Source organism: Rhamphochromis longiceps, linkage group LG11, assembly GCF_057381845.1.
Source record: "Rhamphochromis longiceps isolate RC_006_pf linkage group LG11, R_longiceps_female_GT1.1, whole genome shotgun sequence".
NCBI classification, from domain to species: Eukaryota; Metazoa; Chordata; class Actinopteri; order Cichliformes; family Cichlidae; genus Rhamphochromis; species Rhamphochromis longiceps.
This window is the reverse complement of record NC_140567.1, coordinates 30,269,776-30,286,475: the sequence shown is the minus strand read 5'-3', so window position 1 is coordinate 30,286,475 and position 16,700 is coordinate 30,269,776. Positions and strand designations below refer to the sequence as shown.

At 37.0% G+C, this 16,700-nt stretch overlaps 2 protein-coding genes across 2 annotated transcripts; both read left to right on the top strand.

The window, feature by feature from the left end:
• The first annotated feature begins 6,434 nt into the window (after positions 1-6,434).
• Positions 6,435-7,574, top strand: irgq2 (immunity-related GTPase family, q2). Its single transcript, XM_085423591.1, has one exon. It carries the CDS (start codon positions 6,435-6,437, stop codon positions 7,572-7,574), a length of 1,140 nt encoding a protein of 379 aa, XP_085279717.1.
• A 532-nt stretch (positions 7,575-8,106) lies between these two features.
• Positions 8,107-16,659, top strand: LOC146659510 (B-cell receptor CD22). The gene is made up of 17 exons (XM_085423565.1): positions 8,107-8,149; positions 8,740-8,814; positions 8,920-9,330; positions 9,914-10,183; positions 10,755-11,003; positions 11,274-11,543; positions 11,673-11,954; positions 12,360-12,629; positions 13,067-13,339; positions 13,725-13,985; positions 14,427-14,505; positions 14,600-14,663; positions 14,746-14,942; positions 15,150-15,207; positions 15,474-15,568; positions 15,652-15,709; positions 15,958-16,659. The coding sequence occupies exons 2-17, from the start codon at positions 8,766-8,768 to the stop codon at positions 16,189-16,191; spliced, it is 3,120 nt and encodes a 1,039-aa protein (XP_085279691.1). The 5' UTR covers positions 8,107-8,149; positions 8,740-8,765; the 3' UTR covers positions 16,192-16,659.
• The last annotated feature ends 41 nt before the right edge of the window (positions 16,660-16,700 follow it).

The following is a 16,700-nucleotide window of genomic DNA, read 5'->3' as shown; positions in this document are numbered from 1 at the left end:
TTACTGGCCACTTCATGAAGTACACGTTGCTTTTGCACCTTGGATCAATCTTTTGATTTTAAAGTGTTGTACATTCAGAGATGTTCTTCTGCATACTGGGTATAAAGAGCAGTTATTTGAGCCTCTGTTGCCTTTCTATTAGCTCAAAAGAGCACAATCATTGAGCTCTGACATCAGGCAAGGACGTTTTTAGCCACTTTCTGGATATTTTCTCTTTTTGAGACCAATTTCATAGATCTTTCTGTAAACATTAAAGACTATAAATAGCACAATTCAATCAGGACCGTCCTTTAAAAAAAATGCTGAATAAGTAAATTATAAAGATAGATAACTTTGTAGGGGTGTAGGGTGGGGTTATGTTAACCATAAATTGAAATTTGTCTTCAACATGGATGAAAATTGATAACAAGCCTCATAACTAGAAAACTATGATTCTTACAACTGTCTTAATGCTGTCTTTATATTTCTATTTACGAGGAGTAAAAGCCAAACTTGCGGAGGAAACCTGTCAGCGAGCACGTTTAGTTCACAGAGTGCGCCACCCCAACAAGTGACTCAGACGTTTGCTCTATTTCTGCGTCAGAAAACCCACAGTTACCTTATTTCACAGTTAACAAACTCAGTTTGACCTAAACGTGCTTTCTGGAACAACAGGTCTGACTTTTAATGGCTTTGACACAACACAAATGGCACTCAAACAGCTACACAATGTGACAGCAAAAGTAGTCTGGACTGTGCATCTGCCAGCAAAACCTAATATTTTTCATCATGTAGCCTTAGCGCCGCATTTAAATATACAAGTTACTTTTACTTTAAATAAATAATATTGTGGTCACCTATTCTGCTCCATTACAACTCCACATATTTATTCTTGCAGTCTATTAGCAGGAATCATACTATAACATAATCACTGTTTGTCATATAATGAGCTTTGATGCAGTTTTTGGAGCAAACCTTTTCAGCTCCTTTCCCTTTAAGACTACCTGCCATTTACCGTAACCTTTTCATCAACAACAGCTTTTAATAGTACGTCAGGTCTCTTAGCAACAGAGCTCTGTTGCATTTATATCATTATATATGATCAAGACTAGAGAAAAAAAACTAATGTGTGTTTAGCCTGACATTTCGGCTCACAAGGATTGCTTGCAGATAAGCTGGCCTCATTATTTAATATTGATCATGTCTGATATCTATTTTGAACATTCACCATTGTCAGTCATTCTACATGACCAAAAACAAGGAAAAGCATCACAGGTCTGCTTTTGAGGTTTTATTTCCTTCTTCGGTTTCAAGCTGTATTTAACAATTTAATCTGATCTGTTACAAGCCCACTGAAAGCAGCCAGGGTGTTTACGTAACATTATATAAAAGTAAAATTTTCAAAGCAGAAAAACTGTTTTTCAAATTCATATAATTCAAAATATTGCATTAGAGATATGCAGTAAGAGTAAAGACTATGAACAAGGACGATTTCAAATGGAGATAAAACTGACTGGAAGAATGAAACCTCAGCAGTCACTCTAATAGTGACCTGCACAACATACGTAGCTCTAAAGCAATATATCACAACCCAGATCTATGCATGGAAATGTCTCTTGAAAGGAGACTTATGGCTACCTCCGCCGTTGATGTTGTGATTCAGCGTGTTTGCACTGCGAAGGCCTGACCTTTTTCATCAAAATGCCACTATTAAGGAACTGCACTAAATCTGCTGTCATTTCTGTCCATGAACCACGAGGTCAACAGCACCGTCATCCTTACTGTAAAAGATTAAAGCAGAACTTCTGCTGCATGTGTGAGTGGAAATGAAAAAGGGAGAAATAAAAGGGAACCTCACCACAAAAAAGTAGAAGAAGGCAGTCCCTCATCATCATTTCTAATTATATCTTCTTCTTCTTTTTTTACCACCACTGTTTCTTGACATTAGTTTGACAGTTTTTAAAATCTATATCTTTATAGAGTAACAAACCTATTGTATGTAAAAGGAGAAGCACTTCAAACGAAGAGGAAGAAGGTGATTAAAAAAAGGGTGACAATAATTAAGAAATGTTACACCTATGTTGTATTTTAGCAGTTGTTGCTATAGTGTAGCTTAATAAAGGAATGAACTGCAAAGACAGAAATAAACAAACTGATGACTTATGTCAAGAAGTTTGACTAGTATTCTAGTTTGTGCAGCAAAATGTGTTCCGTGTTATTAAAGGCTGCTGTGGTATTTTACTCTATGTTGACATCTAGTGGTTTTATTAGGAAACTGTTGTTTACAGCAGTGCAGGAGCCTATGTGAGCGGTTTTAAAAGTATGAGGTGTACCGTACAGGTGATGAATGGCTCACTATTTGTCACCTCTCAGGTGAACGGCTGATTCAAATGAGAGGTGAATGAACAAATCATTTGCGGACTTCTCAAAAAGTGAGTCTCCTTGTTGATAAGCAAAGCAGCATACAGGAAAAAGAAAATGGGCCAAAGAGAAGGGCAATGGTGAAATTTAGAAAAGCAGCAGTAAAGTGAGGTGAGGACAAAGTTAGTCACCTCAAAGCTTTCAATTTCAAATCTCATTCTGTTTCTGCCTACACAGTTTACACAGGATGGTCACACTCTATCAGGGTCTATTTTAAAAATAAAGCACACAAAGTCCATGTTAAATGTCTTAAACCTGAATTATTTCAAATGGGCAACAGGGGGCGACTTGTGTGGTTGCGAAAAAGAAAGTGTCCAGCTATTTAAAAGTCTATTTTCAGAACATTTTTTAATTTAGATGGAGAAGACATCAGTCAGCAATCCATTTTCTTCTACTTCCACATCTATGACCAATTTAGAACCACCAATTAACCTAAAGCCCTGCATGACTTTGGACTGTAGGAGGAAGTCAGAATGTTCAGAGGGAACCAGCAGAGAACGTGCAAACACCACACAGAAAGGCCCCAGGCTGGTTTCAAACCTAGGACGTTTTTGCTGGGCGACAACAGTGCTACTGACAGCACCACCCTGTACGTCTTTTTGATCAAGTACAAAGACAATAAAAAGCTGTGAATATATAATGTAGAATTTCATTTTGCTGCATATTTGCCGTTCTGATTTTTGCATTTAGATGGACTAGTGTATACTGTACAGGGCTGCATGAGCTGGCATATCATGTGAAGAAATAAGTAGCATGTACAACTAGCTAAGATCATACTGTGGCTTTAACCCTTTCACGCATAGTGGTTTGTATTCCAGCACACTTGCATATAAACCACTACATTGACACTGATGTGTCACTCCATACCCTGCCACCCAGTCAAAACATATGTTGTCCACCTAAGTGGACATGTAGAAAACTAAATCTTTAAAAAAATGAAGTTCAAAAATCTTGTTTGGATGCCTAAAGATGAATAAAAATAATTTAAAAAAACCTGATTGAGGTTGTCATATGCATGCATGAAAGGGTTAAAAAGACTTTAAGCTTGACTAAGAAATGTATGTTTAATTAAAGTGAACATCAAAGTTCATGTTCATGCACTATTCGTGTGGTGGGCTATTTTGAGAACTTTGCTTTTAATAAGATCAATACCACAGACACAGGCTCGCAGCTTACATGTGGTATTGCAAAGACGAAAGCTATTGCTCTGTCTGTCTGCCCAAAGTTCAGGACTATAACCATACATTTTGTTTTTTTGATCCACACAGAAACAGACATGTAAAAAACAAAAAAAACAAACTGTAACACATTAACTACATCTTGCCCACAGGTTTCCTAGCAACTTGGTTCTAATGTCAAGGTGTCACCCAGCTGTGACAGTAAGTTATGGTTGAGAAAATCTGGTATAGAAGTAAAACAATTGTCCCCTGCTGTCAAATAGATGAGGAGTTACTCACAGATGGAACCTAAAATAACATCTGACGCTTAGCAGGTGCTAGTTATTTTGCATACAGGGTTCCTCTAAAAATAAGAAGGGGGAAACTCTGTATTTTTCATGACTTTTGAACATGCAGTACTGCATAGCTCTAACAGTTTTAATGGTTGTTCCTCTTTATTAGTAATGCCAAAAAGGAATTTAATAAATGAAAGAAAAAACAAAACTGTCAGGTTGCTCTTTCACTGTGTCAGCACTAATAAAGAAAGAAGCAGAGGTACAGAAACAGATGCTGAATTGTAGCACTACCATGAGGACATCTCCATATCATTCAGGTGTTGTTCTATATACCCTAAATAAATCTGCTGGTTTAGGGCTTAACCTCAAGTGTAATTTCCAGTCAGATCTTGTAATCTGAATTATAGACAGCTATCGGGGAATATTCATAATCTTTATTATTAGTTTATTAAGTGTAGGTTCAAACTGTGTTTTGTATAATGATGATTTACTTTAGTGAAGGTCATAAACCCAGTTACAGTGCAAAAGATACAATCCCAATATAAATATATAGTTAGGTTGTAAATTGAAGCTTCTCATTTTAAAATTTATGGCAATCACTGAACTTTTGGTGGTATAATGTCGTCCTATTTTTGCCTGACATAGGATTATAGCTGCTCAACAGTGCTGGGTCTTGTTTGCTAGATTTTTTTTTTCATATTATGATGCACAACTGTGCAACATGTTTGTAGCTGGTGAAACATCTGGACTGTAGGCAGAGTCTTTAGTAGTTTAGCATTGTCTTGCTAAAATATGCACAGCTTTCCCTGAACAAAACATTACATACATGGGAGCATTTATTGCTCTAAAACCTGTGTATACATTTCAGCACTGGCGGTACTTTTCTAGATGTACAAGCTGCCAATTCCGCAGGCAATGATGTACCGCCATACCACTAATGGGTATGAGCACTAATAACAAGGTTGATTGTCCTCTTTAGTATGTAGAAAGTTTTATCCTTTTTTTTTTTTTTAAAGAATTCTGAAATAGTTCCTATAGATATATCTCATATATATATATATATGTATGTATAAAATATTAAGATGTAATAATGAAATTCTTGGCCAGATAACAGTAACTGTTTGTGACATTTTGCTTATTTTGAAAAAGTATATATTACACCTTAAATAAAATGCTATTACAAAGTAAGTTCTACAGCTGTATCTTATTTATATTCTGGCAAATGCCTTTGTCTTCTAGCAGGCTAACATGTTAGCCACTAGCTTTGCACATTCTGTTTAATCATGTATGTGCTTAAAGTGATTTTGGATTAGGGCTGAGTTTATAGGATTAGAACTTTCCACTAGCTGGATGGAGCCTTAAATAGATCAACCTGAAGCTGTCAGTGCTTCAGAGCTGTGGGAGAATCGCGGTTTGATGGCAAAATATTTCAGCGATAGGATCATTTCTGTTCCAGATGTACAGGTAGGTGTAGTATTGTTGACTGGAATTAACAGCAATGTTTTTTTTAACATTTCAGCATTTGTCTTCATCAATTTTATTGTGTTAAGTCTTTATCTTTTTTTTTTTTTTGCCTCTGTGGGCTTCAAACTATCTATAAAAACAGATGAGAATATTAGAGAGGACATTTCCTGTCAGTGAAAACAATTTCCTGCATGTTTGTATATTGAACCATCAGAAAACAACAGAAGATTTATTTATTGATTATACCTTAAATTAACACTGTAGACAGATAGAAGAAAACAGAAAACTGATGTTTTTAAATCATGAAAAAGTACTGGGTACAGCTCTTTAGTAAGTCGTTTTCTCCTCCTTTCTGTTAGCCCAAAGTTATTGTTTTTAAAGCTACCCTTTATCAATTTGCCAGCTGTAATAATCTCTATTTTTATACTTCAGAAAGATAATAAAGTGTTTTAGAGCTGGGGGGGTTTACATTAACTTTCTATCCCAAACATTTTTAAGGCCTTTTTTGTCATGGTTCTGGGTCCGTTGGACCCAGTATTTTGAGTTCATTATGTTTTGGTACTTTTGCATCATGGATTTTCCTTTATGTTTCTCTGGTACTTGGTGTTTCAGTTATCTTGGTGTTTTTCTATATTATGATTTATGATCTGATACTGTTGTGATTATGATTATCATTTAGTAGCCTTTGGTCAGTGTCAAGTCTGTCTCTGTCTAGTCTCTGTCTTAGTAAAGTGTGTTTTGTTTCCTGTTTTACTTTGAAGGTTCTTGTTCCTGTCTGATGTTAGTATGTGCAGCTTTGTTCCCCCTGTCTCGTTAGCCCTGATCTCTCCCAGCTGTGTCTCCCTCCTGTTGCCGATTTCCCCGTTACTACCCTGTGTATATAAGCCCTGTGTTTTCCCATGCTCAGTGTCGCGTCGTACCATCAGTTTATGCCTGTGTGTTCTTGGTCTCAGTGTTCCGTCCTCACTTTATGTTTGTTTTCCTGCCAGCAATAAAGCTGAGGTTTTTTGAGTTACATTCCATTTTCCGAGTCCTGCATTTGGATCCTCATCTCTGCCTGCCCGCACACAGAGCCTTGACATTTTTAAATAATTGTACTTTTTGTCTTTCCTTAGCGATGGCTGATGTCTTCAGAGGCCTAAACCTCCTTGAAACCCTTAAGGAATCTATTGAGAGCAATAGGTTATCAGATGTTAAGGATGCAGTGGAAGACCTCCTTATCAGCAGGATCAATTTGGGTGTGGTGGGGGACCGTGGGGAAGAAAAAGCCTCCTTCATGAACTCCCTCCGTGGTCTTGGGGCTGGCGATGATGGAGCAGCTCCTTCTCCAGCCTCTGTTCCTCCAGATGGTTTAGCAGGCTACCCTGACCCCAAACACCCTGACTTTCGCCTGTGGGACCTGCCACCTGTTCCAGACATATCTCCATTTGAACCAGAGGGATACATGGATAGATACAAGTTCCTCCGCTACAATGCAGTCTTTATGACATCTACACAGACAGTCCAACCCAACAGTGTAGATGTTTTCTTGGAGGCCCTTTCCCTGCAGCGACAAACTGTGTATTTCATTCTCTTAGCTTCAGTTAAAGATTCAGAAAAGATCCTGGAAGAAAAAAAGAAAGCCAGTCTGGAAGTGCTGAAATCAAAGGGTATGGCACAGCCTAAAGTCTACCTGGTTGCACCAGCCACCCTGGAGAGGTTTGACTTCCCTACTCTGTTAGCAGATATGAGTAATGATCTTCCAGAGATCAAGGCACACGCCCTTGTCTTAGCTCTACCAACACTCACCTCAGCTCTGGTCACTCAAAAAAAGGAAGCATTTAAAGCACTAGTATGGGCAGCTGCCTCACTGTCAGGTGGGGTATCCGCAATTCCTGTTCCCCTTGTTGCATCTATGGTGGATTCAAGTATAGGAGTGCGAATCTTGACCAAAGCACGGTTATCTCTTTGCCTGGATAATGAGTCCGTGGAGCGATTAGCCCGACAGAGAGGCATGGAACCTACAAAACTCAAAGAGTTACGAAACTGTGTGTTGTCAGTAGAGGTTAGCAAGGGTGAAGTGAAAAGGAGGTTGGCGGCAGCAGAGAAGGACTTGGCCACTGTTTCGTCGAAGCTGCTGGAGATGGCGATGCCTAGAAATGCCCGTTCGGTCAGCCGCTCCTTTGCTGCTATGCTGCAGGCTTTAAACAGTGCTATTGATGAGATGGCAGCTGATGCTCAAAACATACTAGCGGCTGCTCATGCAAAGGGGAAATGAAGTCAATTTTTTTTTTCTTCATGTAATGTTCAAAAGTGTATATTTTTCATTTATAATACAAAAGTAAACTGTTAACACCATGTGAGCATAAATTCTGCAAATAAATGCCAAGCACTTTAAGATTCTCTGTGCTTGTCAATACAGTGGTGTACACGTGAGAAGTTATTTATTTGTAAAAAATGTTTGGAATCATGTATGATTTTTGTTCCACTTCTCACGTGTACACCACTTTGTATTGGTCTTTCACGTGGAATTTCAATAAAATTGATTCATGTTTGTGGCTGTAATGTGACAAAATGTGAAAAAGTTCAAGGGGGCCGAATACTTTTGCAAGCCACTGTAAATACTCACAAAACAGAAGCTTTCACTTTTAATAACCATGCTTTAAATAGATGAAGTGGGAGGAACTGAATGTGTACTGTAACAAGCTTGTTGAAAACTTCATCTTCAGATTCTCCTCTAGCTTGACTGGGCATGCAAATATATTCAAGGTTTTAAGTCAACTGTGAAAACTTCCTTTTTGCTACTTTAGGAGGGGGTCATGCATTCTACATACCCTAACTGGATCCTCTAAGGTAAGAATAAGCTTTGGTCTGAAAACCTCTTCCTTGTTCCTTTTACTGCCTATTTCAAGTTGTCAGTAAGTATGTAATCTCTGTCTGTACTGATTCATCACCGCTGCAATGGTTATTGTCTTCTTTTTTTTTTATAGAAAACCTGAAGTTTTGAGTTGAATTATTTCTGATCTGGATTCCAGTTTTCCTTTGAAACATTACCCTTATATCCACAGAACAATGTATTCTTTCATTCTTCTTTCTTCTTATGTGTGTGTAATGAATTGTTAAATGCATAAGTGACGCAAAAGTACTCTATCAATAAACCAACAGCACTATAGTGATGCGTTAAAAACAATTTTTTTCTCCAAAGAACAAAATTTAAATTGCACTGCTGTAGATGTGTGATAAAAATGACCCAAGTGTAACCATTTAATTAACTATAAGGTTTCAAGAAGCAACAGCTTTCTGAAAGCTGTAGCAAACAGGAAGAAGGAAAATCCTGACAGTCACGTATTTGCACTGAAAACAAAAAGCTACCTTGTTATAAGTTGTAAAGCTTACAGTATGACTCAGTTCCATAAAAAAATATTCTTTGTTTTTTGTTGCAGAAATCAAGCTTTAGTTCTATGCGATAATGACAGGTCACACCCTTTGGTGGTTGATTTTGCTGTTTCTAATACAAAGTAGGTGTTTCATTACTCCATAATTAGTGCATTGTTTCCTTTTAACATCTGATTAGGGTCACATTTATTAACGAACTTTCTCACTGGTTTTTGTCATCGCTATAGGGTTTTCTTGTGAAATTCATCCTAAAAATCCCTTCAAATTACAAGACTCTAACTTGACAGCTACAGAGGGGTCCTGCATTGAAATCAAATGTCAAATCATAAAATCTGTCAGTGATGGTCCGGCGTCCTGGTTTTGGATGAAGGATGCAGTTTGGATAAATGGCAGTTTAAGTGCCACTACTATTTTCAGTTCTTCTGAGTCAAAACATCCTGTCAATGCACACTTTGCAAAAAGGGTGAAATATGTCGGCTCTCCATCTAGAAGTTGGAAAAATCCTCCTTCCTCACTGTGTAGTATATTAATTCGAGACCTGAATAAAACTGACACTGGAAACTATTCTTTTAGATATGTAGGAACATCTTCAAGTGATATTTGGACTACACAACCATTTACGAACCTCACAGTCACAGGTAAGAGCAAAGATCAGAGTGCTGAAAGATATACTGTTTTCATGTTTTATATTTTAGAGTACAAAACACTGAACTGAGCTGCTGTGGTTACAGAAAAAATCTGATTGGTTAAAATAATTTGATAGATAAAAAAAAAAACAATGCCTTTTTTAAACTGAAGAAATTGCAACATAGAATTCATACATAAAATTTGGTCAGAAAAAAGTCATTTCACATATTTTATTTCATTAAGATGATAATAATGAACGATTTCTTGTGTGAGAACTCCATTTTCGGCACCTTATTTGCATTCCCCTTGGAAATATAAGTAAAGCGATCCCTTAGGTTTCATTTAATGGAACATAGTACAGATAAACAATACAGCTATATGCATACTAGCCATATTTAGCTAACACCTGATATTCCAATCCTCATGAGTTTTAACTAAGCTAGTAACATCAATGTATGATCCTGCAACAGTTTTTTAAATCTTCAGGGAGCAGCCTTATATTATTTGTTCCTAAAACAAACATATTTGTAGGGCTTGTATGCTATACTTTTAGATTTTATCACATTCCTGTTGTCTCTACCTTTACATTTGCAGAAAATCCATGTCTGCTCACTTTTGAGGAACCAAAAAACGTGACTGAAAATGGCAATGTAACACTTACATGCTCCACATTAAGCTCCTGTACTTCAGGCCTAAAAATTGAAGGTCCTTCGGCATCACTTTCCCAAAGCAAACCAGAGAACCCTAAAAAGACCACACTGAGTTTTAAAGTCACTTGGGAGGATGATGGGAGGATGTTTTCATGCCAAACAGAGAACAATACAGATCCATGTTTGATTCGGAATATCAGCCTCACTGTAGGATGTAAGTTCATAACTGAAAGTTTATTAATGTAATTTCTACTGAAGTGTGGACCTAATTACTACTTTTGTAAAAGATATGAATGATGTTAAAGAGTCTGAGGACTAAGGGAGTAAAATTATTACATTACTTTATTACAAAAATTAGATTATTAAATAATAAAAATTTGAACATTTTGTTAGCTGCCATTATTTCTCTGATAAAAATGAATCTGTGAAACATCTGTTACTACTGTGTCAGAGTCAGATTAGAAGAAAGTGATAAAAAAAAAATTGATTTAAACAGATCTGCCACCAGAAAATGATCTTGTTCTGCTGCAAGATGAAAAATAGAAAAGTAGTGTGTTTCTGTTTTTTCTAACTCATTTCAGAAAACCTGAATTGGTACAGTGTGACACCTGCGTTGTAATAAATGTGATTAGCTATTTTCACCTTGCTGCATTTGTAAATATATGGATGTATCTGAAATCCAATACTTGTTCTATTCTGTCTATTTCATTTGTGTAAACAATCAACACACGGTGTACCTGTATGCACACTATTTGCTAATCTGTATTGATTTGCCTTTTGAACAGATGCTCCCAAAGACATGTCTGCAAATATAAGCTCTAAAGTTGTAAAGGAAGGAGAGTCTGTCAGTTTCACTTGCTCTGCTAAAGGACAACCTGAGCCCACTTTTACATGGACTAAAGATGGTCGAGATCTTGACTCAAAGGCCAATTGGATGATCTCATCAATTACTGCATCACAGAATGGATCATATATCTGTAAAGCTGTAAACAAATATGGGAGTAAAGAATTAGTGGTGACTGTCGGGGTTATTTGTGAGTATTGTTTCACATTAATTATATTGATCTATTCTTACAAATTTTTAGCAAATGTCTGAATGCCTTTTAATGGGTTTGTATCTCAGTGGTTTAAACTTATGTTGGTGCAGTTTAAGATATTGTCGTTGTATTTGGCATAAGCCTTTATTTTTTATGAGAATCCTGTATTTTAGCATTTTTTTTAGTTCTGATTCATCAGCCCAGTATTTTCAGCGCTGATTATTACAATGAATCAACTTTACCAAATACTGACATCTTCTGTTATAGATGCCCCTGATGTTGACATAGAGATTTCACAGAAGTCTGAAAGAAGTCCAAAAACGATTATACAAGGAGATAAAGTCATTTTTACATGTTCTGTAAAGAGAAGCAACCCACCACCAGACTCTTTTACTTGGCAGAAAGACAAAACACATATTGATTCAAAACAGAGAATTGTTGTTGAAAACATACAGCCAGAAGACAGAGGTAAATACACATGTAGTGCCGAGAACACTGTGGGCTCTGGATCAAAAACTCTTCAACTTACGGTTCAATGTAAGTTTTAAACCTCTGTGTTCCATATGTCTATGAACATAACAGAGAAAATAAAAATAAATTAGTGTTGATGCTGTATTGACTGTTTCAGTATCAAAAGTATTCTGAAAGTTATTTACTGTTTTCCAGACAAACCAAGGAAAACTAACATTTCTATCCATCAAACAAGTGTGAAAATTAATACAACCGCAAAATTCACTTGTTTAACTGATGCATATCCAGCCCCTTCAAGCTATTCCTGGTTCCATTATAAGCAGACTGACATCCCCCAGAAGAAGATGCTCATGGTTTTCATAGAAACTCTTCACTTAGAAAAAGTAAAAAGAGCAAATGAAGGATGTTACATATGCAACGCGAGCAACAGCATTGACACAGGGGACACTAGTGAGCCAGTGTGCATAGAAGTATTGTGTAAGTACTCTGCTGACATATTAAAGTTTCTCTGCACTTTGTTTTAGAACTGATTCCCTTTATCAATCAGTACCATCACAGAGAAAAAAATGCATTCATGCTTTTTCAGATTAATGTGATTATTACTGTTGTAGCATAGCGTTAGATGAAGCTGCACTTGCCTAATGATAATTAATTAGTATGTTAACTGTCAAGCAAACTAGTCTGTGTCAAATTAGATATTTTAACCCAAGTAAAAGCTCAAATTTGACTTAAACTGCAACTTTTATACAAAGAAAATAAAAACATGCTGCGTCATTTAGTGAATGCTGGTTCAGCATAGAGCTGACATTCTGTTTAAGGACTGATCTTGTAATATCATTCAGCATGTTAAAAATGATGCTCACAGGTGCTTCCTCTCCACAGTTCCTCCCAATCATACCAATCTGTACATGACTGAGTTGGTCACTGAAGGCGACCCTGTCGAAGTCAACTGCACTGCTGAAAGTTTCCCACTGCCAACTTTCACTCTGGCAAGATATTCTAAATCAAATTCTCAGACTCCAGAATGGAGTTTAACTTTAGACAACTCCTACAAATTTAAGGCAAATTCAACAGACGCAGGCGTTTACACCTGCAAGGCCTCAAACAGCGAAGGAAACCAGTGGAGCTCAAAAAAGCAACTGGTGGTGAATTGTAAGCAATTGAGTGATGCATGTCTTTGTCATATATATGTTACATCCAACACAATTATATTCTGATAATATTCAATCATCTAATAACTAGACAATATCTTAAACTAAAATGTGGTTTTAGTACAATTTCTCAGGCAGTAAAGTTTAGCTGTTCCATACTTTCAAGCTCCTATTTTTTGTTTTTTTACAAAAGACACATCATCAGCTCAGGAAACGAGGTTCAAGAAACATGAGGCATTGTTGCAATATATTAACTACTGTTGTTTTTCTTGATTAACAGATTAGATTATTTTACTGCTGAATTTCAGCTATAATAGAATTTGAGTTGTAAATAATTTAAATATTAAGGTTATGATTTTACAGAAAGATCTTGTGATTAAAAACAAACAAATAAAAATATCATCTCATTTCTTTGTTTATAATTTGCGTTAAATACAGATAGCCCCAGAGAGGTGAAAATAACAGGTCATCCTGATCTTATTGTAAAAGAGAATGAGTCATTAACACTGGATTGCAGTGCCAACTCGTACCCATCAGTAAGCTCCTTCACCTGGATGAAGATGATCGATGGGACGATGGAAACCACTATAAGCACTGGGACACCGTTCATTGTGGATTCTGCCAGTGTCTCTGACAGCGGGAAGTACCGCTGTACGGCCACAAATAAAATTGGAACGGGGAAATCAGTGCAAGTTGAAGTTAAAGTTAAGCGTGAGTACACTTGAATATTTCAGTCATTGTTTCTCACCAACAACAGAGTATCCACACGTCTAATACTTTGCTTTGTAATTATTTACTCATTTCATCTAAACTTCAAATATGACATGGACTCTAACAAGTGGTTGATTTTACTGGTTTTAGTTTTTCATTCTGGGATAAGTAAAATGCTTTAGAAAGGTCATTCAGGTTGTGCCGCATGTGCACTTTGGACCAGCAACTAAGGGATATGAGAAAGGAACATTTCTAACTCTACATGAAACAGCTTTGAATAGAGCAACTGTACATTGTCATTTTAAAACTTTCCATATTTAGCTATTCTGTCTTTTTTTGAAGTCATTATTTTGCGTTTCCTTTTCTTTTCTATTCCTCTGTTTAGATGGTCCAAAATTCACAAAGATTGAAAAAGAAAAGGAAGAGCAGCATGATGAACTGACAGGAGTGAAACTGAGGTGCATCAGTCAGTGCTATCCTGAAGTCACGCAATATTCATGGTACCAGAGGATAAACAAAAAAGAGAGCAAAAATGTAGCAAACGGTACGGATATTTTTGTGAGATCAGACCAGCCTGGGGAGTACTACTGCGTCGCAAAAAACGAAATTGGTGAAAGATCATCTGAGCCAATCAAGCTATTTGACGGTGAGTGAATTCCAAAGGCATTGACCTTTATCTCTACTGTGCATTGTTTTTATATAATAATACATTTAAATTATATTTTTCCTTTTTTAAATACGTACATAAAACTTTGTGGCAGTGTAGAGTGGGGTCATGTTAACAAGCCATCAACATTTGTTTTAACAATATTACATTATTTAATAAGCTCAACTTATTCATGTCCAGGTATTTACAACTCAGTGCCTATTATCCATCACCTACTCCTGCATAATGTCTGTGTACTCAAAGTAAACATGTGTCAGGTTACCCTTAATTGAAAAGTACATTTAAACAGAACAAAGAAAGTAACACTGCCCATTGAACTGTCTTGGTGGAGGTTTGTGCTCTTTGGGTGCTTTTTGTTTTTCTGTGCTACCTGTTCACAAATCTCTCTATATACTGATGTTCTGTCTCTTCTAACCACAGACACAGTTATGAAGATTGTGACGGTCTTCTCGCTTTGTCTTATTTTTCTAATTGTATGCATACTCATCTTTTTGTACAGGTAATATACAAAGTAAATAACAAATAGTTTCCATTAGAGAAACGTGTTCGGGTGATTGGCCTGTATGACTGCTCTTCTGCCCCTTTGTTTACAGACGCAGAAGGAACAATTTAATTCAACAAAGAACTACAAATGTGTGGTCCTGGAGTAGTTTTCTGGTATTAACTCATATGTTAAATCTTTTGAATTGTTAGTGAAATGAAACAAAAATGATGCATTTCCATCTGTAAACTGAATCAGGTTTCCTGGAATGGAGTCAGCAGGAGCAGTGGGAATCAGAGTGGTTTGGCAGAGCCGTTCAGGAGCAGAGATGACCTCTTGCTAAACCATCCATGTCAACCAAATGCCCAACGACCCCAGTGTCATCAACCAAATGCCCAACGACCCCAGTGTCATCAACCAAATGCCCAACGACCCCAGTGTCATCCAGACAGCACGTAAGTCTGCAGCAGCTCGCACTGTCCAGCTCAGAACAAGGGACTCGTTGTTGGCAGGGGAGCTGGGTGCTGCTGCTCACTCTTTCGTCAAAGCACCCATTTAACATCATTCAGTTATGAATGGCACACTGAGAGTCTGCTCAGCTTTTGAATGGTTCTGATTCTGAATGTGCATTTTTTATTTTTAACATCATTATTTTTCCACAGGACTGCATCCAACGTGAACACTGTTTACTCTGCTGTGAATCTGCCCAAAAGCAAACAGGTGATCCAATCATATCAGTGCAAGCTCAACAAAGACAAATCCATTTAAAATGTTTCAGTACTTTAGGGGCTCTGTAGAAAATAATAAAAGTCAAGAGTAGTTTGTAAAGTTTTATCTCCACTAATCCAGCCTTGTGCTTATGCTGTCCCTTACTGTTAATATATATCTGTCAGTATAGTTATTAATTATCCTTCATGTAAGGCATGAATGAACTGATTCAGTTGCTACTCTACATTCATTGACAAGTTCTCTCTGCATTTGCTCAGGCTGCCTCTGCACAAAACCCAATCAAAGGACATGGTGGAAACATGGGAAATGATTCTCTCAACTACGCTTCTGTGTTCTTTGAGAATAGAAAAAAGTGAGAATTCAGTTCTGTATATAAAAGGAGCCTAAATGATATGTTATTACATGACTTCTTTTATGACTATATGTTTTCCCCAGGGATTCAGAGGAGGATGCTGAGTACTCTGTGGTGTCAAAGCCTAAGAAGTCAAAAGTGGTAAGAAAGCTCAAAATGCCTTTTCCCCCCTGTATCTCATTCAGTTTATTAGCTTATTTCATTGTATTTGTATATCATATACTCATTGTATATGATATACAAATACAAATAAAAATCATTGTAGCAAGGAAAATTAAGTTAAGGCAAAGTAAAGAATGAAAATGATCTTCAACAAGGGTTATTTTTGTACATCAAATCCAGACACTGTCAGAAATTATGACACCGTTTTGTCACTTTTTGTCATCTAGACAGAACAAGAAGTGCAGGAGGACTATGAGAACATCGGCGAAGAACTTCCACCCAAACCTCCATATACATATAACTTTGACTCAGAGACAGATACCAGTGAAGATGAGGTGGAAGTCAACTATGCTCATGTGAACATTAAGCCAAAGTCTGGCCACCAGCGAGACTCCAGCAGCAGCAGCAGCAGCAGCAGCAGCAGCGAAGATGAAACTCAGTACTCTCAGGTCAAAATTTGACTAAAAATGCTTTGATCCTATTCAGACATCTCTGCCAGTTTGTGCCATGGACGTTCTGAAATATATTTGCCAGGCTAACTATACTGAACAAGGCTTGTATTACCTCATTGTTTCTTTTTTCCTTCCTGGGATATAATTTTAGCTTTCCTTTATGTATAGTAATAAGTCCCCACAAGCACACAAACCTATCTTTTTATCATAGATGTAAGACTGTTGGGGAAGTGTATATGGATAAGTGATAAAATGAAATGACTGCTGTTGTAAAATTGTGCTCCCATCCTCCTGCTGAGTTTTTTAATGTATATATATCTGTCTTGAAATTAAAGTACTTTACTGTATGCATAGTTCCATTTCATAACCTGCTTTGACACAAGCTGTTGTTTGATGGCAAACTTGACTGCAGGGCCAGTTACTCTTTTAATCACATAATAATTATGCATTACAAAGTTGTCAATAAAAACAAGTGCCTAACAAGTTTTAGGTTGTACCTGCTTCTTACACACTCCACA

Coding starts and splice junctions, on each gene's coding strand:
- LOC146659510 (XM_085423565.1), top strand. CDS start 8,766: ATGACAGGTCACACCCTTTGGTGGTTGATTTTGCTGTTTCTAATACAA. Junction 13,986..14,426: donor GCCAATCAAGCTATTTGACG/GTGAGTGAATTC, acceptor TTCTAACCACAG/ACACAGTTATGAAGATTGTG. Junction 15,710..15,957: donor AGCCTAAGAAGTCAAAAGTG/GTAAGAAAGCTC, acceptor TTTGTCATCTAG/ACAGAACAAGAAGTGCAGGA.
- irgq2 (XM_085423591.1), top strand. CDS start 6,435: ATGGCTGATGTCTTCAGAGGCCTAAACCTCCTTGAAACCCTTAAGGAA.